Below are 27,993 nucleotides of genomic sequence, written 5' to 3'. Positions count from 1 at the left end.
GTACAAATATTTTGTTAGTGATATTTGGCAATTAGACTGAAATTAAATTTTAATTTACTAAGCGTGGTTAAAAATTAATCGACATTGCAGTCAATGCACAAAGTGATTAAATTAAGTCGTCCTCGACATTTCGTCATCCGTGACGTTGAAATTTTGTCAATAAATGAGCACGATGAAGGCATCTATTGTATGTTTACAGGTCGCCATGGCGACAACTCTACCACACCCGCGCGAGGCAACGAGGTCTCCTCGCTGTTTATTAAATGTTGTTTTAATTTATAAAAGTGCTACTTTACGGCATTATAACTTAAACGTTTTTGTGCACAGTGCGCGGTGTGTCCGGTAACATTTTTTGGACAATGCCATGTTAAAGTAAGAAAGTCATTATGTTTGGAATTGAAAGTAGGGCATTGCAAGTGGTGACCCTCGTTGTATTTTCAATTCATTTGGTGTCTGGTGGTATCGCCTGTCTCGGGAATCCGTGCTTGCACGGCATTTGCATCGATGATGTTAACAGGTAAATATACGGAGTTATAGGTGCTTTTTAAAAACTTATTTACTGTTTGAAATAAGTAGATTAACTTTCTGCGCGTACGCAATCTGAGTATTGTGTAATCAAATTCCTTTAATAATATCACAAAGTTAATTAAGTTTATTTTATTATATATGTGTGTCATATAATTTTCATATATAGGTACCTACAGCTACTACCACCCTACTACTAATGATAATATAAAAAAACTACACAATAAATTAAAATAGATCCTTGCGAAACGAAAACTTTACTTTTTACTTTTCGTAGACAAGTGGTGTGGGGTAATAGAAATATCAAATAATTATATTAAAAACAATATTTTGCTACACCCTTTCCAGGGTCCATTATGTATATGCTCATGTAACATATTGCAATGCAAATAAAGATCTATCTATCTAACTTTTATATGCTAATAATGTTTTCATGGAACATCTCTTGGAAAGGAAGGACATGGAAGCTCTCAGACATGGTGATACCTGAAATTTTGTTTGATGGGTGCACTATCCCTCTCTCCTCTACTGTTCGAAATTTAGGTATCACCATGGATCAGACGCTGTCTTGGGCTCCTCATATTGCTGAAGTGAGTAAAGGTATTTTTGGGTCCCTTCATTCTCTTCGTCGATTGCAGAATTTCCTCCCTTTCCATACCAAGTTGACTCTTGCACGATCTCTCTTGCTACCCCTTCTTGACTACGGTGACGTTGCATTAGTTGATCTCAACGAGGAATTGCTGGACAAGCTCGAGCGATTACAGAATGTTTGCATCCGGTACATATTTGGCCTCCGCAAATATGACCACATTTCTGATTTTCGCTCCCAGCTCGGGTGGTTGCCGATCCGCCGACGTAGAGATGTGCGTGTTCTGTCCTTACTTTACAACGTACTTTATAACCCCTGTTCTCCTTCTTACCTTACCGAGAGATTTAAGTATCTGGCTGAGGGCAGTGAACACCGTTTACGTTCAAGTGCGAATCTCACGCTTGCTATTCCTATGAATAATACACGTACGTACGCAAAATCATTCACGGTGCGCGCTGTGAAATTGTGGAATGAGGTGCCTCTGTCGCTCAAACGGTCTCAGTCTGTGACATCACTCAAGGTGAATCTGAAGAAACTTTGGCTTTCTGAACAAGTATGATAATGGTTGGGAATTTTATATATATATTATGTATGTATTGATATATTTATATATTGGTTAGGTACTTATTTTGTATTTTATTTATGTACTCTAGTATGTAATTTATTTAATAGTGTCATTTTGTATTTATGTAGTTTATATAATTGTTAGCAATATTTTGGATTACTTTTGACCTTTATTGTACTCCTGTAAGTTTGTCTATCTTACGTACTGGAACGATCCTCTCATCTTCTCCAAGGTTAGCTGGAAGAGATCCCTTATAGGGATAAGCTCGCCTTTGTATCTCTATTCCTACAAATTGTATATAAACTGTTGTACACAATAAAGTGATTACTACTACTACTACTACATCATATTTATACTGTATTATGCATTTTCATTCAGTACATATTCATGCTACTGCGTGGATGGGTACACGGGCGTCCAGTGCCAGACGAACTGGGACGAGTGTTGGTCATCACCGTGTCAGAACGGCGGGACGTGTCTCGACGGCATAGCCTCGTACAACTGCTCTTGCCTGGATGGATTCGTCGGTATGTATACCCACTAGTGCTGCTTCCACACAGTTCTATAATAACCGATACGATAGGTGAATCAGATGAGGCCTACACTGGTACCTGATATACAGTAGGTAGGTTCTTGGTGAATTTATAACTGGGATTAATGCTGGTCATCACCGTGTCAGAACCGCAGGACATATCTCGACGGCATAGCCTCGTACAACTGAAAGGAAATTACCTTGGCATTTAATCTATATCTACAGGTGATTCTTCCACAAGTACACAATGCCTGAAGTAAATACAATATGCCTGGACGTCATGGCCTACGAACATAGTAGTGTGCGTACGACTTGATTATCGTACGTATGGGATCACATGGGAATACATTATTGATGCTCCAAGCTTGAGCAGCTTTAAATTCCGCCTAAAGCAGTGGCTTATTGAGCAGTGCATAACACATCCGGTGTTTGTCAGCAATTTGTTTGTAATAATTATTCATATATTGTGTTGTAGTTAATTAGTACGAATCATTTATTATTGACGTGTAAACTGGTTTTATAAATAAATTATTATGATTATAATCTAGTTAATCTAAAAAAGTAGTTGCCAACAGCCGGCCTGTTTAAGCACAAGCAATATTATGCATGTGTACCGAGACACTGAAACAGCATGACACGTTCGTACGTTTTCATAACAATACGAAGGAAACTCTTTTCCCACTACATCTGTATGCAGGTTAGCCACTGATCGGAACCTCAATTCACATGATGGGCCCATAACCTATAGTGTAAATCAGGCCAGTTTGGCAGCTATTTTGATAGCAAAGCCTGTGTAAGTGTTATTTTGAACATTAAACTTCTATGTACCTACATATAAAATTGTAAAGTTAGCACTCGCGGAGGTCGGGTTAAATATTAAAATCTTAAAGTGTCAACAAACCTGTCTGACGCTAGAGAATTGAATTCCAGGCTCGAGAATGTGTAGACGGTTTTAGAGTGAAATGCCCTGCAATGTTAATATAAACTTCGGCCAAAATGAGCTCAAACCCTACAAGGCCATTATCATTAATAATACGAGTACACCTAGACCTAGCTATATTAGATCACGCTATTGTACCAGTTCAATACTAATCGATTGAGCCAGTTCGGGGACATCGTGCCACTGGCTTAAAGAGAAACCAATCATCAATCACCCAAAATAATAAATTAACCGTTGCTCGCTTTTGCATTATTCGAATCACGAGTAATGTGATTAGTTTATTTCAATTTACACACTTATGTAGTCAACAAATGTTACAAGTATTTTGCTTTTGGTTAGGTACTCTAACTAGGCAAAGTATAGAAGAAATTATATAAAGTATCTTATCGATTTTATGGTGTTAAATATTTGTACCATTGTACCTGACGCGGCGAATGTTTTCCTATTATGAAAGTTGATTCTCAATCGAGTCATCACAATCGTTATACATTTATTAGCTTATATTTTATTGCTTGACTCTCCTTAATTATCTCGTTGTCGCTCTTAGTAATTTATTATTCCCAAAAAAAAAAGGAATAAAGTTGCAGGTCATAATAAGATCATGGTACTTATTTAACCAAATGCACAAACGCTTACGATAATATCTTATCGTAGCTAAGTAACTACCTCTATCGCTCTTCGGTATTGACTCGACAAAGCCAGACTGCGTTTCGATCGGCGTCTAATCATAGTCTAGCGTCAATGATTGTCATATCGGCTAGACCGGCTGCTTTAAAAAATCTCAATATCTACTGAAACCGACAATAATCTTAACCATTTATTTTTACAGGTGACAATTGCGAGACCAACTACAACGAATGCGAATCCAACCCTTGCCTCAACAACGGGACCTGCATCGACATGGACGCCGGATACCTGTGTGCCTGCGGCCCGGGCTTCGCTGGCGAGCACTGCGAGCTCGATGTGGCCGTGTGCAACTCTAGCGAGGAAGCGCGCTGCTACAACGGCGGACATTGTAGGGAGGGGCCCGGGTTTAAGTTCTACTGCACTTGTACTGCTGGTAAGAGACTTAATGGAGTGAAAGAGACAGAAGAAGCATCGACATGGACGCCGGGTACCTGTGTGCGTGTGGCCCTTGCTTCGCTGGGGAGCACTGCGAGCTCGATGTGGCCGTGTGCAACTCTAGCGAGGAAGCGCGCTGCTACAACGGCGGACATTGTAGGGAGGGGCCCGGATTTAAGTTCTACTGCACTTGTACTGCTGGTAAGAGACTTTATGGAGTGAAAGAGACAGAAGAAGCATCGACATGGACGCCGGGTACCTGTGTGCGTGTGGCCCTTGCTTCGCTGGGGAGCACTGCGAGCTCGATGTGGCCGTGTGCAACTCTAGCGAGGAAGCGCGCTGCTACAACGGCGGACATTGTAGGGAGGTGCCCGGGTTTAGGTTCTACTGCACTTGTCGCTATAGCTCCAGCATGGAAGAGCGACTAGACGCCCTAGCTGATTTCACCCCACTTAGCGTATATACCAGAATCTAGTGGTACAAGCAAGTGGCGAGGGCGCGAAGCGCACTGATGATACCATTACAAACATTTTCTTTGGCTTCTGGAACTTTAGAGTAGAATTAGCCTGAACCTCACACTCCAGTTTTTATTTTTTCAAGTAATTAATTTCTAAATTGTCAGGTTGGGCGGGACCGAGATGCGAGTATCAGATCGACGAGTGCGAGTCTAACCCGTGCCAGAACGGTGGCGTGTGCATCGACGCACACGCCGATTACATGTGCGCCTGCGCTTATGGTAAGAGCAATTTTTCGATCTTTTTACTTTACCTTGCTAGATTTTTTTTTTATGATCGCCACAAAGTCGCAGAATCCGTTCACAAATCGCCATTCCATGCCCGTATATTTGCATTTTATCGCACCTACCTACCTCTGGAAACCGACGCCGATGACGTTTTGTTTTTATTATGGACCAGAGCATCAAATTTAGATTTTTTTTACAATTTGTGCAGGATTCACTGGTAAAAGCTGCGAAACTCAAATAGAATTCTGCGATGAAAACTCGTGCAGCAACAACGCGTTATGCGTAGTTGAGGACGGCTTCAGGGTCTGCTACTGCGTTCCGGATTACCACGGAGAACGATGTGAACTGCAGTATGACGAGTGCGAACTCGGACCCAGGTATAGGTCAAGAGTTATCTAAATCATCTAATACCTTCAATAGGTATTAAATGAATTCATAATTGGCTTCCATTTTGCTACTCGGAACCAGAATTAAATTGTAGATACCTATGCTGTGTGTTTATAAGACATGTTTTACAGATGTATGAATGGAGGAACCTGCATTGATGGCATTGATAATTTCACGTGTTCTTGCCCACCCCGCCTCACTGGGTCCTTCTGCGAATGTCTAATGCTTGACAATAATACCTTAGACTGCGAATATGTCAGCCCAACTCCAATACCTCAGTCCACATACATGTCTACCACTGATGCACTAACTGATACTACTACCGATCCGGATGTAACTACACAGTGGGATTATAGTACTACCACAATAACTGTGTTCGCGGAAATAGCTACTACAGACGAAAGCGTAAATACAGGAACTGAAGAAGTAACAACCGAAGAAACAACTGAAACTACTCTCGATATTGATGACACTTATGCCCCTACTGAAACAGACGATTATGTTACATCAGCCACAGAGATTAAAGAAACTATAGAATCTGAGAACTCGAAAACGGAGGGAACAACTGTGGTAACAACGGATAGGGAAACAACCGAATTTATTACAACAGTTACAAGTACTGAAGCAACTACGGAAGTGATAACAGAACTTGCTACTACAACTGAAACTATAACGACTGAATCTGCAGTAACAGAAACTGAAGAAGTAACTACGGTTCCAGAATTGGATACGACCACTGTAAAGATGTTCACTGATACTCCAACCGAACACCCCGTGACAGAGATTTCTACGTCGTCTTCAACAACCGTAGAGACGATGGATACAACTACATTCTTTGACAATAGTACGTTTGCGTATACGACTGTTCAATCGGAGTGCAGCGATTCCATTTGTAATAATCAAGGAATTTGTGTTAATACTCCTCAAGGAATTCGGGTATGTATTTTGTAAATATGAAAGTATTCGCTTTGAAAATGAATATACTGAATAATGCGCGTTGCACTTTTAAATTTTGTTCTTTTTCAGTGTCACTGTCCGTTCAACTACGGCGGAAGATTTTGCCAAGAAAAGATCTCAATAACTTCAGCAGCTTTCAGTGGAAATTCGTTCGTAGCTCATAAGCTACGAAACACCACATCTATAAGCATAGAGTTCAACTCCAAGACTCTGATAACAGACGGACAACTCATGCACGTGGATATAGCGAAGGGAGTATACGTTCAGCTGTATATGAACTCGGGGCTCTTGAAGTTTAAATTCTCCTGCGGTTACCAGACTATGCTTCTCAGTGAACTGAAAACGTACGTCAATAAGGGATACCCGATGAAGATTGAGGCCAGGTGAATCTTTTCCTGATTACTTATATGACTAAAACTCTCTTTTGTTTCGTACATGAAACTCTGAGAACTGTCGAGGTACAGTCAACCAATTTGAATCCTAGGCCACTCTAGAACCCTGTCTTATTGCTTATTGACACTGTGAAGTAGGTATCTTTCATTGGTAGAAGTCACTTCAACGTGCTTCCACGTTTACTGTGAAAAGGTTCTACAGTGGCCTAGGATTCAAATTGCTGACTGGTACTAATTATTTATTCCTATTTTAGGCTGGATCTGTTCCCCGCAGCACATCACTGTAATGCCACGCTCCGCCTCAACGACACAGTAGCGATGAGCGGTGGACAAGTCGCCCGTGTGTCGACGCTCGACAACAATACCATGCTGTACTTTGGCAACATGCCACAAGCCAACGATACCATACCCTTTGTGGGATGCATCTGGGATTTGATGGTGTGTTTCAAACTTACCTACTTGGTGTGTCTTAAACTACAACATACCTATGTATACTGCCGCTGCATGAACAACGTCATCACATTGGCTAAATACCCATCGTCAATGACCTACTACTGATTAGGTAGGCCCTTCGTTGAGTGTAGGAGTTGATAGTGCTTCCAACGGATTTTAGTTATATGATTAGTAGCTGATCGAAGAAAAGAGTACTACCTATACACCGTGTTTCACTTAACACTAAAAACCTGAAAACCGTTTGTTCAGAATCGAGAGTAGAATCGATTGAGCTATATCTTGATGGGGGTAATATTTTTATTTAAATTAGTATTATTAGTTATTTTTTATGTGCCTATTCTATTATATTCTTAATACAACATTGTGTATATCGCCTTGCAAGAGATTGTTTACCTTTTTCAGTATTTGGGGGTATTAATACTGGCTGGTTACTTGGACGATTATTTTTTCCGCTGCGAGTTTGACGTTGTTTGTCAATTTCATCTTAATGTTTATCATAAGTCATAACAAATTGAACTCGTACCTAATTACAACCTTGTCATTTTGAATATTGGGTTTAAATTTGCTTACTGCAATTACCTGTCCAATTTGAAGTTTACTGTGACAAAGCTTTAAAGTCTTTTTCACCACACCAACTGGTAAAGGCTTTCTTTGCTATTCAAAAACAGATAGCAAAATTGCATTTTATCCACAAGGGGCAAAGTAATTTCATACAAATTTTAACTCGATGTCTTAATCTGGCTGCTAGATTTTACCTATAAATGATGAATTTGAATCATAAATATTGAATAAATTGATGGATTTGATTTATTTTGATGTTTTATAGTCAATATTTTGTTCGTGTTAGTGTGGTGAAAAATTTTGTGTTTCACTCGGTGGCAAAGTTTGTTTAACCTTCGTGCCTTGATACCCTCGCAACGCTCAAGATTCCACTTTTTGAACCACTCGCTACGCTCGCGGTTCAATATTGGAATCTTTCGCTTGCTCGGGTATCAATATTGGCACTTGCGGTTAAAATTTGTTTTACAAGGGGGCAAAGTAGTTGACTTTGCCCCCTTGTAAAACAAATAACTATTACAGTGACATCGTAGCTGTCTATTGGTAAACCTTATGCCGTTTCAGTAACGTACACAAATAAATAGTTTAATGGTTTATGATGGTAGTTAGCAATTATTTTATTGAGTGTAGAGCTAAAAGTCAAGTAGAGCTGTACAGAAAATTAAAAAATCAATTAAAAAAAAAGTAACCATCAGATTAAAAAATGAATACTCTAGATAAGTTTAAAAAAATTAAAATCAGTTGGGGTGTCTGAGGTTTTGAGTGGTACCGGAAACACGTTGTATTTGTGAATGTGCAACATCAACCGGCACAATCCTCTTCAATGGGATCCAATTGCAAATTTTTCTTCAACCTAATTCTAGATTCATTCATCAGGTGAACGGTGAGAAGCGCGAAGTATTCGGCGAAGCGGTGGAAGCGAGCGACGTGACCGAGTGTTCCTCCCTGGCGTGCTTGTCGGGGCCGTGTCTCAACGGAGGTACCTGCAGCGACCAGGGAGAGGGGTATACGTGCTCCTGCGCCAATGGGTAAGTTTCGGTTTCCTTGAGTGACGACTTAAGAGTTACTGGAATTTCTTGGCGGTTTTGTCAGGATATCAGAACTGTGTACCTCTATTATGCAGTTTCTCGGAAAACCGAGTATTGGCTCCGACGGAAATAACTTATTCCAAGTTCTCTCCTGTGGCGAAGGCCACCTGCTTTTTGGTAAAGGTTATTTCTTTGGGACTTTCTCACAAACTATTTGCGACGTGAAAGTAATTTTGCTTTTTTGCGGTATTTACCGGTCGTATCTATTTAACACATTCTTTGCCACGCAGAACGCCACTAAAATATCGAGGGTCAACTATAGTAGGTACCTACTTGCCTAGATACTTTTTGAACATTGTTTATTCTTTGTAAAGGTGGCTGGGCCCGCACTGCTCTGTGTCGGTGTGCGCGCACAACCCGTGCCGCTCGGGCGGCAGCTGCGTGCCGCACCCGGGCAGCGGCTTCCTCTGCCTCTGCCCCTACGGCAAACACGGCATCCTCTGCGAATACAGTCAGTACTTCCTATACTACCTACTACCTGCAGAACCCAAACTACCCTTGTTTACATAGATAATTTTTAACTCTGTATTTTTTACAAACTGAATAGATATCATACACTAAAGAAAAAGCAAGGTGGCCGAGCTGTATCTAATCTTCATCATAACCTCTCTACCTCTCTAGACTTAGTTCATTACCTCTCTAGACCACCGGGCCGCCGTGGTCAAGAATTCTCTAGTGTGTGTTAACTCTGAAAGCTAGGCGTTTTAACTTTGTTGTCGTGCTTATGTTTGTTTTTATTTCTGTGAGTATTATTTTTTTGTAAATAAATCAATGTTATTTTTTTATTTAATTTTGACTGATAGGTATAGTAAACGCTATGTAAGTTAACCTACTAAGTTTGTCATTATTTAATCTGGCCTATTTCAATTTTAAAATAAAATCCACAGGGCATACGAGCAATGACGCCCGTAGACAATGAACCTCAATAAATCGATCCTACATAATTATCGTCAAGTATATTTGGGTGTTTTTCCCAGCTTTTTCAGTTACAAATGGTAAAGGCTTCAAGTAGGTATCATATGTACATATGTTACATAGGTACATACATGTCATACATACAATCACACCTGTATCCCATAAAGGAGTAGGCAAAGCACATAAAACTACCTAGGTACTCAAGTTTCAGTGCCACTCTTGGCAAATAAAGGAGTTGAAAAAAAAACGAAACTGTGACAATGCAGTGACAGGTTGCCAGCCTACGTCACAATTTAACCATTTTATGTACATAATATATTCTTCAAGATAATTTGGGTCATCACGAAGCCCAAGATCCAAGACGTGCTATAACTGAAGGTCAAGACTCCATTCAGCAAGGATGTGTACTGGTAGTAGTAAAAATTTAACCTTTCTTATACCTATTATTATATCCTGAACTCATCTACTTTACTCGTAGTTTGAATCATTAATGTAGATAGGCGTAGATCGTGTCTAATCATAATGTATAGGTACCTACCGGGTGTCCCTAAAACCAACGCCAAAATAAGAAGGGGTGATACTGATAGGACATCTCATCAAGCAACAGCTATCACATTACGCAAATTTGACCTTCATGAAAATGTAATAGCTAATGATATGCCCTATACATCACCCCTTATCGTTTTGGCCTTGGTTTTAGGGACAGTGGACGTTAGTAACTTATTATTTATCTGTGACCCGGTATAGATAAAGCTCTATCCAGACTGAATTAAATTTTAAATATTTTCAGACGTTGAAATAACCCGTCCATCGCTGGCTCCAATCAGCAGCGAGATATCCTCGTACCTCATCTACCCGCTGTCACAAGCGAGTTCCGAGCGCTTCGACCTGCGCCTGCGGTTCCAAACGACGGATATGGAGCAGGTTAGGAAAAAAATTAACAAAGTAGTGGTTAGGTACTTAACATTTAAATACACACTTACGGCTCAGCCACGACATTGCTCTAAGCGCGACAGCGGTGAGCGGCGGCCATACATTGGAGCGAGACACAGCGATGGGACTTTTCATTCACACGTATGGCTGCTGCTCGCCGCTGTCGCGCTTAGACCAATGTCGTGGCAGAGCCGTTAGTGTCCTATTATAGTACCTAATATTTATAATCCCTATCGGGGTGCCATGTTTGTGTTCTATAAATTTTATTGTAGCACTGGTTAGAAAAGCGAGTAAGCGATGAGCTATCGGCGATAGAAACGAACAAAATAACCTACCACAAAATTAAAATTTTGAAAAAACCCCCGACCGCGACATAGTGGACCGATTTTCATGAAACATGGCTAAGAACACTCCCGACTAACTCAGCTTTCAAACAAAAAAAACCCTAAATCGAAATCGGTTCACTCGTTCGGGAGCTACGGTGCCACAGACAGACACACACACACACAGACAGACAGACAGACAGACAGACAGACACGTCAAACTTATAACACCCCGTCGTTTTTGCGTCGGGGGTTAAAAAGAGACGCCATGATAGCGCGAGCCAGTTATAGTTTATTACGGAGCGATGAACTAATAACTCGCTCGCTGTCTCTTTTTAACCCCCGACGCAAAACGACGGGGTGTTATAAGTTTGACGTGTCTGTCTCTGTGTGTGTCTGTCTGTCTGTCTGTCTGTTTGTCTGTCTGTGTGTGTGTGTGTCTGTCTGTGGCATCGTAGCTCCCGAACGGATGAACCGATTTCGATTTAGTTTTTTTTTGTTTGAAAGCTGAGTTAGTCGGTCGGGAGTGTTCTTAGCCATGTTTTATGAAAATCGGTCCACTATGTCGTGGTCGGGGTTTTTTTCAAAATTTTAATTTTGTGGTTAGGTTATATGTGAGTGTGTTTAGTCAAACGTCCCACTTTGTCGGTTACCATTAAGGCGAGATTTACTTGTATCTTTATATGAATAAACTGACAAAGCGGCTTTATAGCAATCGAAAAAGTGGGACGTTTTCCCGTGCACACTCACATATTTACGCGGGAGCGACTAGCTATCTTTTGTTCGTTTCTATAGCCGATAGCTCATCGCGACGCTTACTAGTTTTTGGTGGGACTAGTGCCCTTCAACTAACTGTACCTACATTTACCATGGTTCGCAATAAAGTATTATATTCTATTCAGATAGCGCTGCTCGCGTTCGTGGGGCAGGGGGACGGCACGACGCGCATAGTCACCACTTGGCGCTGACCTTTGTGAAAGGATACGTTATGTTGACTTGGAATATGGGAGGTGGTTTGTATTCAATTTTAAATAGCAATATTTTTGACACACCTGTATATTTTTTTTATTAATAAAAAAAGTACAAAAAGTATTAAAGTAAAAAGTAGGAAAAGTAAGTTAGAACTTACTAAAGTGGGAATAACAGTCATCAGCAATATCATGTTACACAACTAAAGCCGCAAAAATATCTGACACGATCTTCGTAGACTAATATATCGTTGCTGGTAGCAGTACCTACTGAGAAACTTATTGAAAAAACATTGTATCTACTAGGACCACGGCGCGTATTCACGGCACGCGCTCTTAGTCCACGGCGTGGCGGACACGTGGTGCGCGTGTGGCGCCGCGGTCGCTCCGCCGGGCTCAGCGTCGACGGCCGCCACAATGCCACGGGCAACGCGCCTGCGCATGACGCCAAGATGACTGTTCAGCCTTACGTGTATATTGGTGAGTGTGTGCTAAGAACTGACAGCGCTTCATCCGCGCGAAGCGGCTGATACGTCGACGTTGTCCATGTGTGGAGACGCAGTCGCTCCGCCGAAAGGACACGGGCAACCCGCCCGCACTATACATACATCCTTCGTTAGACTTATATTGACCGGGATATAGACCGTGATTACCTTTTTGATTTTTGTCGAGCTCCCGATATTTCGACGCAGTTGCATGCATCATGATCACGGAAAACTGACGAAGGCGGGTGGATGTTAAAGTTGTATAGACAGCGCGCGATCTACCCTCCTTCGCGCGCGTCGGCTGCGTTCACTTTCAGCGTTACCACTGGTCGCGTTCACACTCGATGGTCTGTCCAAACACACTATACTCACAGTGTCACTACGTTTGTTCAATTCTGACTTCACCGGTTTTTTACACAAACAAATCACTGGATTCCATACATTAGATAGTTTGAAGCCATCCTCACGATTGAAATTTTTATATTTGTGAATCTCAATGGCTTCTCTTACCAATCTCGGTATGTAGTGGCGTTCCGTCGAAATTACCTTAGGACTATGCAACTCGATCCAATGATTTGCACCCGACTCAATGAGATGTTGAGCAATAGCAGACTTGCGAGTATCGTTCTTTTTGACTGCAGCAATGTGTTCTTTAATTCTGCAGGCAATAGTGCGCTTGGTCTGCCCTATGTAAGAACTGCCACAACTGCACTCAACTTTGTACACACCAGGTTTTTCCAGAGGAAAATTGTCCTTAGGTGACCGCAAGAACTGTGCAATTTTCCTGTGTGGGGTGAAGATAGTTTTTACAGAGTAATTGTTTTTGAAAAAAAAAACTATCTTCACCCCACACAGGAAAATTGCACAGTTCTTGCGGTCACCTAAGGACAATTTTCCTCTGGAAAAACCTGGTGTGTACAAAGTTGAGTGCAGTTGTGGCAGTTCTTACATAGGGCAGACCAAGCGCACTATTGCCTGCAGAATTAAAGAACACATTGCTGCAGTCAAAAAGAACGATACTCGCAAGTCTGCTATTGCTCAACATCTCATTGAGTCGGGTGCAAATCATTGGATCGAGTTGCATAGTCCTAAGGTAATTTCGACGGAACGCCACTACATACCGAGATTGGTAAGAGAAGCCATTGAGATTCACAAATATAAAAATTTCAATCGTGAGGATGGCTTCAAACTATCTAATGTATGGAATCCAGTGATTTGTTTGTGTAAAAAACCGGTGAAGTCAGAATTGAACAAACGTAGTGACACTGTGAGTATAGTGTGTTTGGACAGACCATCGAGTGTGAACGCGACCAGTGGTAACGCTGAAAGTGAACGCAGCCGACGCGCGCGAAGGAGGGTAGATCGCGCGCTGTCTATACAACTTTAACATCCACCCGCCTTCGTCAGTTTTCCGTGATCATGATGCATGCAACTGCGTCGAAATATCGGGAGCTCGACAAAAATCAAAAAGGTAATCACGGTCTATATCCCGGTCAATATAAGTCTAATGAAAATAACCGTGAATCATTCAAAACTCTTATACATCCTTCGCTGAGATGACTGCATCCTTCCGTATACATATATATGATATATACATCGGTGTGGGTATAATTTCGGAGTATACTAGTTCGCAACAATACAATTTGACTATTGTTTATTTCCCGTCTAATGTAAAACTTGATCGTCACAGGTGGGCACCCCTCCCCCAACTTCCGAGATCTACCTCACGACTTACCGCTGCACGCCGGCTGGCGCGGCTGCGTGTGGGAGGTGGCGGGGCAGGCGGTGGGCGCCGGCAAGGCGCTGGGCGGGCGCGGCGTGGGCCAGTGCGGCGTGGCGCAGTGCACCGCCACGTCCTGCAACGCGCCTAGGGGCGTGTGTATCCACTCGCCGGCTACTTACGGGTAGGACCGTGCACGATGACGTGGGTAATTATGACCCACAAAAAGTAAAAGCCATTGAATTATTCTTTTTTCACATTTCACAGGTGCATTTGCAATGAAGGCTGGTTCGGTGCCACATGCGCGTCGTCCCGCAGCCCCTGCGACCGCGCCGTCAGTCAATGCCGGGGAAAATGCGTACTCACGACTGACCGGGCCGAGTGCGACTGCCCTTATGGGAAGACCGGCACCTACTGTGATAAAGGTAAGATTCAACCCTCTTCGACTCTAAAATCTGTTAAACTTGTATAAGTTAATTCCTAAATTGTTAAATAAAACAATGATTCCTTCCAGATCTAATCCCAACAGACGTTTACTTCACCGGCACCAGATCGTTCGTGAAACTGAAGCCGCAAGCCGTGTCCAGCGTGAGCCTGGCTCTCGAAGCAGAGATCAAGCCGAACAAGGAACGAGGGCTCATCGCTTTCGTGCAAACACCACACTTCTACACCGCTCTGTCATTGCAAGGTGGACTGCTGGAATATCGATGGACAGGTATTTACCTACAACGCCATTGCCAAAAAGTAAAATTAGAAAACCAGAGCATCGTAGAGTTAATCCTTTTGTTGTTTTGCAGATCGGCTGTCCGGTGTGACGTCACTGGTCCGCAGTGGCACGGTGGTGGCGCTGAACGCGTGGCACTCGGTGAAGGCGGGTCGCTACGGCAGCCGCCTGTACGTGTGGGCCGACGGCGCGCTCACTACCGAGCCGATGCTAGCGCACGCGTATCCGCACACCGCGCATGCTGCCAGTGTATTGTTAGGTAAGGTGCTGTAGAACAGTTGTACAGGATCGGCTGTCCGTTGTGACATCACTGGTCTGAAGTACCGCTGATCGAGTGGCACTCGGTAAAACTGCCGAAGACGAATATGGATTGTCTCGAGTGGCTTCCTGGCGCAATTATTATGTCTAGACTAGCAACATTATCATGAATCATACAATAAATAGCATGCATTTTTTCCTCTTTACATTTGTTTCATTTTGTTATAGGGGGCGCAGAAGACTTAGCAACACTGCCATTCGACGTGATGTCCGGTCCACCGGAACCCTTCACGGGCTGCATTAGAAATCTACATGTGAATAATGTTCTTCTGCCGCTTGAAAGTCAAAATATTCTAGGTAAGTAATTCATAGAATCTGTTTTTTTTATTAAATTTGAGAGTGTTGAATGATTCACGCCGCACGGTTAGTGTTGTAGAAATATTTCAACCGCGCGGGACCCGATACTCTGAACCATGATCCCAAAATTGCGTCCAATTTGGGGAGGTCAACAAAAAGTATTACTCACGATCTATATTATTTAAGTCTAATTTTTGACTGACGATTCGATCTTCCCGTAGATGGTCAAAACCTGGGCGACTGTGACGGCACGCCTTGCGGCGCAGAGGCGTGCTCGGGCAGCACTTGCGTGGTAGAAGACGGGCGCGCGCGCTGCGTGTGCGCCGGCGCGGCGGGCGGCCGCTGTCGCCGCCACGCCGCGTGCAGCCGGGACCACTGCACGCTGCCCGCAGGGAAGTGCCGGGGGAACAAGTGCGTCTGCGCTGCTGGTTACGCGGGATTTGACTGTCAGCTCAGTAAGTGGTTTTGGGAATCGAAACATTTATGACGGCCAATGTAGAAACGTGTGCAGGCTGCAGGCAGTAACCACGTGCGTGGTAGAAGAAGGGCGCGCGCGGGCGCGGCAGGCGGCCGCTGTCGCTGGATTCGCGGGATTTGACTGTCAGCTCAGTAAGTACCGCCTAGTAAGTATTACTTGATTGGGTAACAGTTATCGCACGTGCTAATATTAAACCGCGAGCTTAGCGAATGGTTTAAAAGGTGGAATCTTAAGCCTTGCGAGGGTTTCAAGGCACGAGGTACGGCACAAGGGTTTAACAAAATTTCCCACCCAGTGAAACACAAAATTCTTCACCACACCAACACGAACAAAACATTATGTGTAACACCAGAAACTAAATCAAATCTGTCAACTCATTCAATATTTATGTTATGATTCAAAATCATCATTAATTTTACAGATACTAAACCTACCAGCCTGCTTAAAACATCAAGTTAAAATTTATATTAAATTACTTTGCACTCTTGTGGATTAAATGCAATTTGTTTTCGAAGAACAAATTAAACCTTTACCAGTTGGTGTGGTGAAAACATTGAGGTATATGTACTACGTACTAGAGGCGACGTTGCCAAGCGAAAACACTGCACATGCTGACAAATGCGCGGGGTGGGGGGAGCGGCCATTAACGCATAGAGTAGGTCCACCATCAGATGTGACACATTTTTATATTCTGCCTAACGGGAATTTTACATTTAGTTTAAATACAGCTATTCTAGTCAAAATGATTTATTTATTTACAACTTAAACAATACAAATTAATATAATTGTGCTGTACTTATCTTCTTCTTTAAAATATAATGAATGAACATATATATGTGTAGTCAGTTGGTAACCAAGTTTCCTCAGCACAATTTTTGGACAAAGCGTATCCATTGTTCCCTTTTTTCATGACTAGGCCAAAGAAAACTGCAAAAAGTGAGCGTGCTAAAAATACAACTTCACTCAAAAAATATTAACGAAGCGCTAGTAGCCTAACGGTAGGTGCGTGCGACTTTCGTTCCGGAGGTCGCGGGTTCGAACCCCGGTTCGCACCAATGAGTTTTTCGGAACTTATGTGCGAAATGTCATTTGATATTTGCCAGTCGCTTTTCGGTGAAGGAAAACATCGTGAGGAAACCGGACTAATTCCAATAAGGTCTAGATACCCTTCGGGTTGAAAGGTCAGATGGCAGTCGCTTTCGTAAAACTAGTGCCTACGCCAAATCTTGGGATTAGTCGTCAAAAGCGGACCCCAGGCTCCCATGAGCCGTGACAAATGCCGGGATAACGCAAGGAGGATGATGACTCAAAAAATATTAACAATCAATAAACAAATAAACTTTTTTTATATTATTAGTAACATAATTCATGGAGTAGTAAGTAGTTACCTAATAATTTTCCAAATAGAAATATATTTCGCAAATATATATTAGAGGTGAAACACATTAGTAGGAACAATGTAAATGGCACATCTGCGCGGTTAACTTTTTCTAGTCTATGATTGCGTCACCAAAATGGCGGCAGTCCCGCTCCCGCTCGCGTGTTTGTAGAATATTCAATCTTAAAATATTATAGACGAGTTTTTTGTTTAATTTACCGATGAAATGTCACACCTTGACTTTTATTTGATTTTTTCAAGTGATTAGAACAATCTTTAAGCACACAAGAACGCATTATTCACGTGGAAAGTAAATGCATCACGGCACGTCACTGCACTGCAAGGGCCTGGAGACGACTGACAACGTTGCGGTCCATGGACCGCAGTGGGGTGTGTAAAAATTCTCTTAGCAACGTCGCCTCTAGTACGTAGTACATATACCTCAATGGGTGAAAATTAATATTTCACTCTACTGTCGCCGCGGGACGGGACGGACGTCCTTGTACCACATGGAGGCGAACAATTGAAGAGAAGGCTGGGTTCAAATGGACTCGGCTGGAAGGAGCATGAAGCAGCCACTCAGGATCGTGAAAAGGGGAAGATTCTTCTAAGAGCCCTATGTCCCAATGAGAAATAACCGGATTAGGTACATCATCATCGTCATCAGTATACTTATACTTCCTCTAAATAGACGTTTTTATGTTGCAGGAGTGAACGTAACGATTCCCCAATTCGCGGGCGATTCGCTCCTGTCTCTCAGCCGGAGGACGGCCGCGTCTCGCGTTAGCGAGCAACGACTGAGCAGCTCAAAGGTCCCGCACTACCTTACGCTAAACTTCACCACTGCCGAACCAGCGGGGCTACTTCTTTCTGTCATAATGGTGAGATTTGATGACAAAGCATCTTGCGTCAACATCTTCAATTCGCGGGCGTTCCCTCCTGTCTCTCGGTCGGAGGTCGGCCGTGTCTCGCATCAGCGAGCAACGACTAACGCCGTGTCTTGCGTGGGCGACGGTCGCGCGACTGTCGCGCGACCGTCGCCGTCGCGTCTCGTGCTTCCATATCGATAAGGTTTGATTTCGTATGCGTCGCATCGCTGTCACGCGACCATCGCGCGACCGTCGCCCACGCAAACCACGGCGTAAGCGACTCGAAAATCCCGCACTGCCTTACGCTCAAATTCACCACTGTGCACTGCCGAACCGGCGGGGTTACTATAAGTAATGTAGTATCATAATGATGAGATTTGATGACAAGACAATAATATACATAAACATCTATCATTCGTGGCCGGTCAGCGACAACTGTGGCCTATTTCACAATAATGACTGATGAATTGTCGCCCGACAGTGACACTTCGTCGTTCATTGCCTGGTTAACAGTTGACGCTGAGTAACAATGTTACTTATTAACCATGGAGGGGAATAGACACATAATTATCAGTGTCAATGTGACTGCGGTGAAATAGCCCACTGTGGACCGGCTCTGAGCTACCGCACTATCTCGCGTTCAACTTCGCCAGATCATTTATCAGTATTAGGGCTTCCAATACCGGGATCCCGGTATCTCGGGATCCCGGGATCCCGCCTTTTTTTGGGCACATTTCAATACCGGTATTTAATTTAGTAATACCGGGATCCCGGTATTTTTAGTAACTAACAAATTATGCCAAATAATCGTAAATTACTCATCAAAAACGTTAAATTTCTGCATCATGATGGTCGCTACACGCGTAAATATTGCTTCTTGCTCTCGTTTCTCGATTTGACACATTCTCTGTTTGGTGTTTTTACAATATTTGTATGAAAATGATAGTTTTTTCGATGATTACCTGGATAAAGATACGTGTCAAAAGCATTCATTGAGGGCCTGCCGCGAACCTTTTTTGACACATTAGTCGCACTTGTGAATTCGCACGTAAGTGTGACAGAGAAGCAACACGTCAAATGTAACAACAGGCCACAGACCCTCTGTAAACAAATCACCTTGATCACAGAATATATAAAAGTACAAGTGCCTTGATGCATCTATATCATAGAAATAACTTTTCAAAACATTGGTTAATGCATACGAACTAACGTATAACGTAGCTTACTCTATGGTTTACTGTGCGTGTGCGTAATGTGTTGAACTCTAGCGCAAAACTTCGCCGTAACATTCCCTATAGTAAGGAAATTGCGAAACCTGAACTATCAAAATCAAGAAACTTACTTTTCTAATCCGTAAATTAAGTGTTCCTGTTCCGCAAAGTAATCTTCTTGATTTTGATTTAGGATTTTCGCAAAGTATTGTGTGATTGAGGTATTCGCGTCAGTCAAGTCGATGTCAAACAATAAAGCCGCTGGACCAGATGAAATTCCTGCAGAGTTCTGGAAGAAAATGGGAAACGAGGAGGTTAAGTTTCTAACTAAGCTCTTCAACAGAATTTTAATCGATGGCATTCCTGATGAATGGAGAAGAAGCTTTTTAATCCCATTTTACAAAAACAAGGGAGACATTAGACTTTGTGGCAATTATAGAGCCAGAAAGCTTATATCACACGCCTTTAAAATGTGGGAAAAGGTCATAAATAGGAGACTCCTCAAACTTACAAACGTTTCTGAAAACCAGTGTGGATTTGTCGCGGGAAAATCAACTACCGATGCTATACACTCGATTAGAATTCTGATGGAAAAATATAAAGCCAATAAATCCGACTTACACATGACTTTTATAGATTTGGAAAAGGCTTTCGACCGGGTACCAAGGGAACTAATCTGGCAGGCCCTCCGAGCACATGGGGTGCCAGAGCGGTATATCCACATCGTCCAGGACATGTACCGAGATGTTGCTGCAAGAGTCCGAAGCCCAGCCGGAATAAGCGAAGAGTTCCAAGTGAAGGTCGGTGTACATCAAGGCTCGGCACACAGTCCTCTCTTATTCAACCTTGTGATGGACCATCTAACATCACAGCTACAACCTGGATGGCAGTTGTCAGAAAAGACATGAAGAATGGAAACTTAAGACCAGAGACGACCCAGGACCGAACGGCCTGGCGACGCATGATTAGAAGGGCCGACCCCAAGCAAATGGGAAGGAGCCAGGCAGAAGAAGAAGAAGCAAAGTATTGTGTGATTCCATAGATTATTTCTTAATGTGATTTATAATATAATAATATATGTCACACAATTTAGCTTTCTTGGCTAATTGTTCAATGATTTAGCGGATTTATTTTATTAGCGCTTTAGCGCCTCTAGCGCCACGAAAAACAAAATACCACTAAATTGTCCCACACATATTGATTACAATGTATTTCCAAAAAAAATCATCTCATGTTCTAGTTTTAAAAGTCAATGATAAAACTGTAGAGTGTGTATAATCGAGAAATGCTCTTAATGCTTGTTATTTACACCACCACAATTACACCATTAACACTGACTATAGAATGTAAAAGATTACCTACTGAACTACAAGGTTCTATTCCGCACGAGCCTAAAGAGATCGATTTGGCAGAAAACATGGTTTGATTGTTTTGCTATGTAATGGCCGCGTCTTCTTGCGAAATGTCCGATCTGGCGGCGATATCTAACTTACAAAATCACTTGAGTAGAGATCTGGCGCTCTTTCCCCACTTGCTTTTATACTGCGTCCTCAGTCCCACTCATAACAAAAATAAAGAGCACAGGGCGTAGCCCTTTGAACTATGTATACTTACTTAAAAACAATAGAAGTTGAACCGACTTGGCCACATAAGTTTTTCGAACCGTTTTGGGTTGAAATCGAAACTTATGAAGTTCGAAATGTATTCAATTTGATCCATCACTAAGTCGGATTGGCAAGATTTCGCTGTAGTATAACACGCATGACAAGTAACAAACGAGATTTTGAATAAAATTTGTTATTTTAAGCAAATTACTTGGTTTTTATATTTTCCCAATTTCAATACCGGGATCCCGGTATTGAAATCGCCAATACCGGAATGAATACCGGTATTGGATGAGGTCCGGTATTTGGAAGCCCTAATCAGTATCATGGTGTACAAATTGCTAGATTTTGTTACCTACCCTCTTTAACTCTTTCCTCTCATTTACTCAAAGGTTAACGGAAGATATCGCTCTAAGGGATAAGTTCGCTTTTGTACTTCGCATCTCGATGTATGTTATTTTTAATGTATTTTTGTACAATAAAGAGTTAGTATTAAGAAGTACAGTATCTTAATGGTGAGTATTTAAATATTGACATGACAAAACAACTCGAATGTTACTTATTGGGTGAAATATAATTTCCTAGCCCTGGCAAAATCTTTTGGAATATCTGAATTAAGTATGGTACGAATGTTAGGTATAAGTACTATTATCAATTTATCACTCCTAAGATAGTGCAAACTAGAGATGGGCCGAATATGGACTTTGCCGAATACGAATATTCGGCCGAACATTCGGTTCAGCTCTTACCGAACCGAACATTCGGCCGAATATTCGGTTACGCCATATTTAGAAAGCGGATGTTAAGGCTGCTTTCAAAAAAAACGTCAAAAGAATGTAAAATTGATAGTTTTAGTCGGTGAAATACTACACTTTCCGTTATCCAATAGATTTATTTAATTCAAGTTCCAGTTAGAGCATCTTATTATCTTGATTTTTATAAGACTGGATTTTTGAAAACTAACTCACTAAATTAATTATGAATTTTTCTCTAATGCACGTTTAGAAAAACGCACCTATAGAGCTGAATCAGTCGATCTTATTTGTAAAATTTGGACAATTTTGAATATTAAAACGGGTAAATTTATAATTCGTATATCCTGTACCACAATCATTTCAGACTAGATTTTTATTTTAAGTTTTTGAAAAAGAGTAAACTAGCCTAAGGCGAATTCAATTTTTTCAGAAATTACCTAAAATTAAGTGACAATTTCTTTGAAAATCTACATCACATCGAAGTAAGTTTTGTACTAAATTAATCTGCAACGTTTACTTAAATTGCTGTTATGCCTTAGTGATTATAAATTGCTATTATTGATTTTTGCCAATTTTTTGAAAACGAGCCTTCACCGGTACAATTATTACCACATTTGGACATTTTCTCATATTTTGTTAGATCAAGTAGAAAAAGTCCTATAATGTGATATATATTTATAAACTACTCGCAAAGCCCTTCAATTTGATACCACACACGGTATGATCAAGCGCTCGGTTGCGATTTCACTATTTTTAACACGAAAGCCCTCTTAAGATTAAAACCATTAAATGACTGATAATGGTTTACATATGTTACTATAACTACATATGTTCTTACGATTTAGTGGATTTAACTAAAACTTAGTTAAAACAACTCTGAACTCTTCTCGACTCTTAAACTACGGTTTTTTCAACTTTGTATTTATATTTTGACGCATAGGCAATTATCTCTTTTTAGTAGTTCCTTAGAAAGCTACTAAAATCGGCAATGCAACCGAACTATTCGGCCGAATACGAACATTGAAAATCTTGCCGAATATGCCGAATACCGAATATTTACCGAATATTCGGTCCATCTCTAGTGCAAACTTATCGTGGTCAGAGTATGTTTTTGTTCGTTTAATCTAATTTAGAGGCGAGCGAGGTTTTCTTTCTCTTCACATTATAGACATAATATACCTACGATAAAGCCGTTTCTTGGTTTGTTCACGTGCAGTGAACATACCTACTGACATCAGCAGCATCAATCTGGGACAAGAAACTGCATCGGCTCACGTGCTTGCAAAAACTACGTTTGCACTTAATATGAAGAAACTGCAGCGTGGTATTACGCAAACATAGAATAATTTAGTATAAATAGCTTGTAAAAAGTGTAAATAAATCTCTTTGATCCTGGACATCGTGGCTGTATCATTTGAGTATAAGGTTTTCCTCTCACTGTTGGTAGCAGTGAGAAAATCCTTTCCATTACCCATTTCCTTCCCTATCCGTCTGTACCTTAGGTCTCATGGTGCAGATATCCTGTACTTATTAAATATATGTATTATTAATTTATAGTTAGGGCTAGGGCTGTAGGGATGTGTAGGGTTGTTTAGGGTGCTAGGGCACTTAGGTTGGATAGGCTACAGTTTTCCCCTTAACTTCTTGGTAAAATCACTTCATGATTTTACATTTGGTCCTTCGAAAAATTTTGAATCAGTTTGAGTTAGGTAAAATCGCGGTCCTCTTGTCCCTGACATAACTTTGACTGACTGACACTTTGGAGAGCTGCATGCTGGTGTACTCAAACAAGCACCAGTATTGTGGTAATTCGAAGTACTTAGTAGGTATTGCTTTCGGAGAAGGTACCCGTACAGTAGCAGATCGGTTGCTGGCCTCCCACAAGCGGGTTCAACCAGTCAATTGAGAAGTTGCGATACTGTATGCGAGGGCGCTGAGAGCAGTACTTGCTGACGTCGTAGGGCGATAGGAGTAGGTTAGGGAAAGTAGGGACTTCAAGAAAGAAGAAAGAAGACCGGAACACACAATGGCTTTGACCATCGACGAGACCAACGCTTTAATCAAGAACCAAGAAGACAACTATGAAGAAATTAGAAGGATTTGGGAAAACATCAAACAAGACTCAACAGCCATGCAGGAAGACACAAAAATATGTGGACGAACGAAAATCCAATTTGGACAGTATTTATCAAAGAGCATTCGACCGACGGTTGCAGGAGCAAGAGGTGTTGTCCTCGCATAAATACCTCACTCTCAACCACTTCGACGTCCACATCAAAAGACATTTTGACGAAGCAATGCTTCATTTGACAAAAAGACGACAAGAAATTGTCAACATTAAGACCGCTTCGGGTAGTAAGAGTCTCACGGAACTCAAGACAAGCACAACTTGTTATCCGAATGCGACACAAGACTTTAGTATATCGTCTAAGCTGTTTATTCAAAAGTATGGATTAAATCAGTTCAGACAAAGACTTTTGACCGCACAGACCGCCATAACGGAAAACAAACCTACATGGCACTTGCAAAGTTTGACTAAGACCCTTGAAAAACTATTTCAAGGAATAGACGAGACGCATATTATTATGCAATTGTTACTGTGTTACGAGCAGTGTACAATCAGCGACGAATATTTCATGAAAGATTTATTCACCGACGTGCAAGACGCATATGATACCGTAATAGAATTATTACAAGAAAAGGTTTTAGACAAAGACAAACAGACCATTAAAACCTCATCGACTAAGCTACCGGGAATTACGATACTGTTTTTCACGGGAAACTACGACACATGGACTTCATGTTATGACTTATTTAATAAAATAATTGACGAAGACTGCACTATTTCAACAAAAGAAAAAATGCAATATTTAAAAACACATGTTCGAGGCGACGCAGAAAAGCTGATCGAGCATTTGACCGTGAACGAGGTTCAGTATAAGGCCGCGCTCACATTGTTAAGAAATCGCTATAAAGACGAGCGACTTCTGACTCAGACATATTTTATTGACAAGTTATTAGAATTGACAAAATATCGACAAGCGAATGGAAGAATGTTACGCGACATGCATTTAGAGGATCCCATACTAAGCCATCGAAAATGGGACTCGACGACGAGGCGACGACGACGACGACGACGACGAGAGTTAGACGAGCCAAACAAGATAGAAAAATTCAATAACATGATGAAGTTTTTGAAAACGAGATTTAAAAGCTTAGAGTAAAATATACCACAGTGTAAACCGACCTTTACAGGGACACCGAACCATAACAAAAACTAAGTGACTCGGCAAATCATCAGACAAAATGTACAATTGCAAATTTCATATTACTATTTACTCCAATACTAAATACGAAACTAAATACGGATTACAAGGTTATGACATGCCACAGACATTTATAGGAATAGACTACAAAAATTGATTACACACTTAACAGTTTCATTTGGTTTTCCTGTGGCCGTGAAGAACATGCAATTAAACTACAATTGCATTGTTAGACTCATAACTATAAATGAAAATACTGCAGATTGTCCACAGATTGCAAGAAAAATACGACAGACAAACATGGGAGCCGGAACCAGGGACCAGCGGCACACCAGACCAACCGCCAGCAAGCGGATCGCCTGCACCTCAGCGCCGGCCTCCCACACAGCTGACCAACCACACGTCTGCGCGCTGCCAGTTACGCAGGGGAGCGCGCCCAGACTGATCGTGCAGCCCACTCCACAACTTTACCAATTGAGGACTACACCGTCTACACCCAGCCCTTCTGAGAGGCGCCAGAATGTTCACGTGCAGTGAACATACCTACTGACATCAGCAGCATCAATCTGGGACAAGAAACTGCATCGGCTCACGTGCTTGCAAAAACTACGTTTGCACTTAATATGAAGAAACTGCAGCGTGGTATTACGCAAACATAGAATAATTTAGTATAAATAGCTTGTAAAAAGTGTAAATAAATCTCTTTGATCCTGGACATCGTGGCTGTATCATTTGAGTATAAGGTTTTCCTCTCACTGTTGGTAGCAGTGAGAAAATCCTTTCCATTACCCATTTCCTTCCCTATCCGTCTGTACCTTAGGTCTCATGGTGCAGATATCCTGTACTTATTAAATATATGTATTATTAATTTATAGTTAGGGCTAGGGCTGTAGGGATGTGTAGGGTTGTTTAGGGTGCTAGGGCACTTAGGTTGGATAGGCTACAGTTTTCCCCTTAACTTCTTGGTAAAATCACTTCATGATTTTACATGGTTTCAGGACACCGAATATCTAGGCTTCGGTCTAGAGCACGGGTTCCTCAAGCTGGCCTGGTCCAGCCCCCGCGAAGACCTCACACAGCCTGCCAAAGAGTGGAAACTCCCCAAGCCCCTACAAATACAGTCCAAGTTACTGCCCAGAGCGGGCTTCCTTGCTGACGGAGAATGGCATGTCCTGGTGCTGAAGCTGGACAAAACCAATGTGTCCGTGGTTGTGGATCAGAACTTGGTGTACAATGATGAGCTGGCTCTGAAAGAGTCTAGTTATGATGACGTGGAACTGTTTATAGGTAAGTTTGTATTGTATGTTACACCGATTACAAGTCGTTAGGTACACATTGCAATTTTTTGTGTCTTGTTTGATACAGACAGTCCTATTATTGGTATACATGTTATAATTGAATGATATAGGTACTTCATTGATTCATTCTACATTATTTTACATGCACCCGCACTCGACCGGCGCTGGCTCAACTACATTCCTGTATTTCCTGTTAAGTTTATGGTCCTTCGAGCCGGATGGTGAATACATGTTATTATTACTCTGATACGGACCAAGAGCGTATTATTAGAGCATAGACCAGAAAGGGTCTGGCAATTTGTGACCCAAATGAGAACTTATTTTTTTCATTTAGGTACCACAGATCATAAAAAAGTATCTTCCGTACACTTCATGACCTTTTCCTATGATCCTTCGAACCGGATACATGTCACCATTCTGATTTTTTTATTATTATTGCAGGTGGTATTAACGAAGAGGATAGTGCATTAGGTAAGAAAACGTTCCCGCATAATTTCAAAGGCTGCATAGACAACATAGCTACCAAAGAAGAGTCATATTTGACCGATTACAATGAAATATATAGTGAAAACATAAAATCGTGCCAATTGTACCCCTCCGCGTAAATCGGAAGCGAGGGTATCATGTTATACATATTTGCTGGTCAGTTTTATTTATACTTCCATGATCTTTAAAAGAAATTAGAGTAAGTTTAAGTGAAATATACCTATATATCGTGTGGCAAAAATCTAGTTAGCAAACATAGAACATTTACATCGTCAATTTTATATGCTGGTTTACATACTTTACCTGTTACATATGTATTTTAAACTTATTAACATGGTTTACAGTGCAAAATACAGGTGGCACAGGTTGATGTCCAATACATTTGCTACAATCAATTAGGTATGGTGTTCATCATTTCAACATAAAAGTATGTGTTGTAAAATTACTACCAATTCAAATTAGCCTAAAGTGACATTGGTCACTTTTGAAGTCTTATTAAAAAAAAAACTATCATCTATGTTTGATTTTTGAAAAACATAAATGCACTGTGAACATGTTTTTTACAAGTCGAAGTATTAATACCTATGCCACCTACTTAGAATGTTTTGAAAAAGCCCCCAAAGAATCAAAATTGCTGTTTATATATCTACTAAGTGCCTTTTCAACCCGTTCATAGAGTTGCATGTGTGTAGGTAGACTTGTAGAGTAGAATTATTCAATACTCATTATAGTACAAAAATTCTAGTCTTCGAATAGGACCAAAGACGCGTGTTTAATTTTTTATATGTTACGATAAATTGTAATTTGATATTATTTATTTTTAAGTAGTGTTTGTTGTAGTTATGATTGTATCTAACGACACAGTTTTATTATTTTTCAGTACAGATGGTGTTTTTTTACGCACTAGTGCGAGAACTGGTTTATTATATGCCAGGTCGAAACTTCGGAGGCTCATCTGTACTGAAAAACGTCGTACGATACACGTGCGAAATAACTCGTGTCGATTTAAAACACTCCCTTCGGTCGTGTTTTAATTTATCGCCACTCGTTTCGAACTTCCTTTTCTACGCACTTGTATCGTATTGTACTATTTCAGTACAGGTGGTGTTTTTTTTACGCACTAGTGCGAGAAGTGGTTCATTATAGGCCAGGCCACCTGTACTGAAGAACGTCGT

At 41.4% G+C, this 27,993-nt stretch overlaps 1 protein-coding gene across 1 annotated transcript; it reads left to right on the top strand.

Annotated features, from left to right (window-relative positions):
- The first annotated feature begins 18 nt into the window (after positions 1 to 18).
- LOC125227297 (protein eyes shut-like) lies at positions 19 to 27,800 on the top strand. The gene is given in 23 exon segments (XM_048131572.1): positions 19 to 517; positions 2,058 to 2,206; positions 3,981 to 4,211; positions 4,836 to 4,949; positions 5,164 to 5,332; positions 5,474 to 6,278; positions 6,369 to 6,682; positions 6,946 to 7,129; positions 8,579 to 8,730; positions 9,105 to 9,241; positions 10,496 to 10,629; positions 11,864 to 11,888; positions 11,891 to 11,974; positions 12,236 to 12,409; positions 14,105 to 14,318; positions 14,402 to 14,559; positions 14,649 to 14,849; positions 14,932 to 15,117; positions 15,345 to 15,473; positions 15,695 to 15,928; positions 18,038 to 18,210; positions 26,033 to 26,321; positions 26,774 to 27,800. Coding segments are annotated over 23 exon segments (4,551 nt in total). The 5' UTR covers positions 19 to 386; the 3' UTR covers positions 26,938 to 27,800.
- Positions 27,801 to 27,993: the final 193 nt, after the last annotated feature.

This window comes from Leguminivora glycinivorella, chromosome 6 (assembly GCF_023078275.1).
Source record: "Leguminivora glycinivorella isolate SPB_JAAS2020 chromosome 6, LegGlyc_1.1, whole genome shotgun sequence".
NCBI lineage: Eukaryota > Metazoa > Arthropoda > Insecta > Lepidoptera > Tortricidae > Leguminivora > Leguminivora glycinivorella.
The sequence above is the reverse complement of the archived record's forward strand: the minus strand, read 5'-3'. Positions and strand labels throughout refer to the sequence as shown.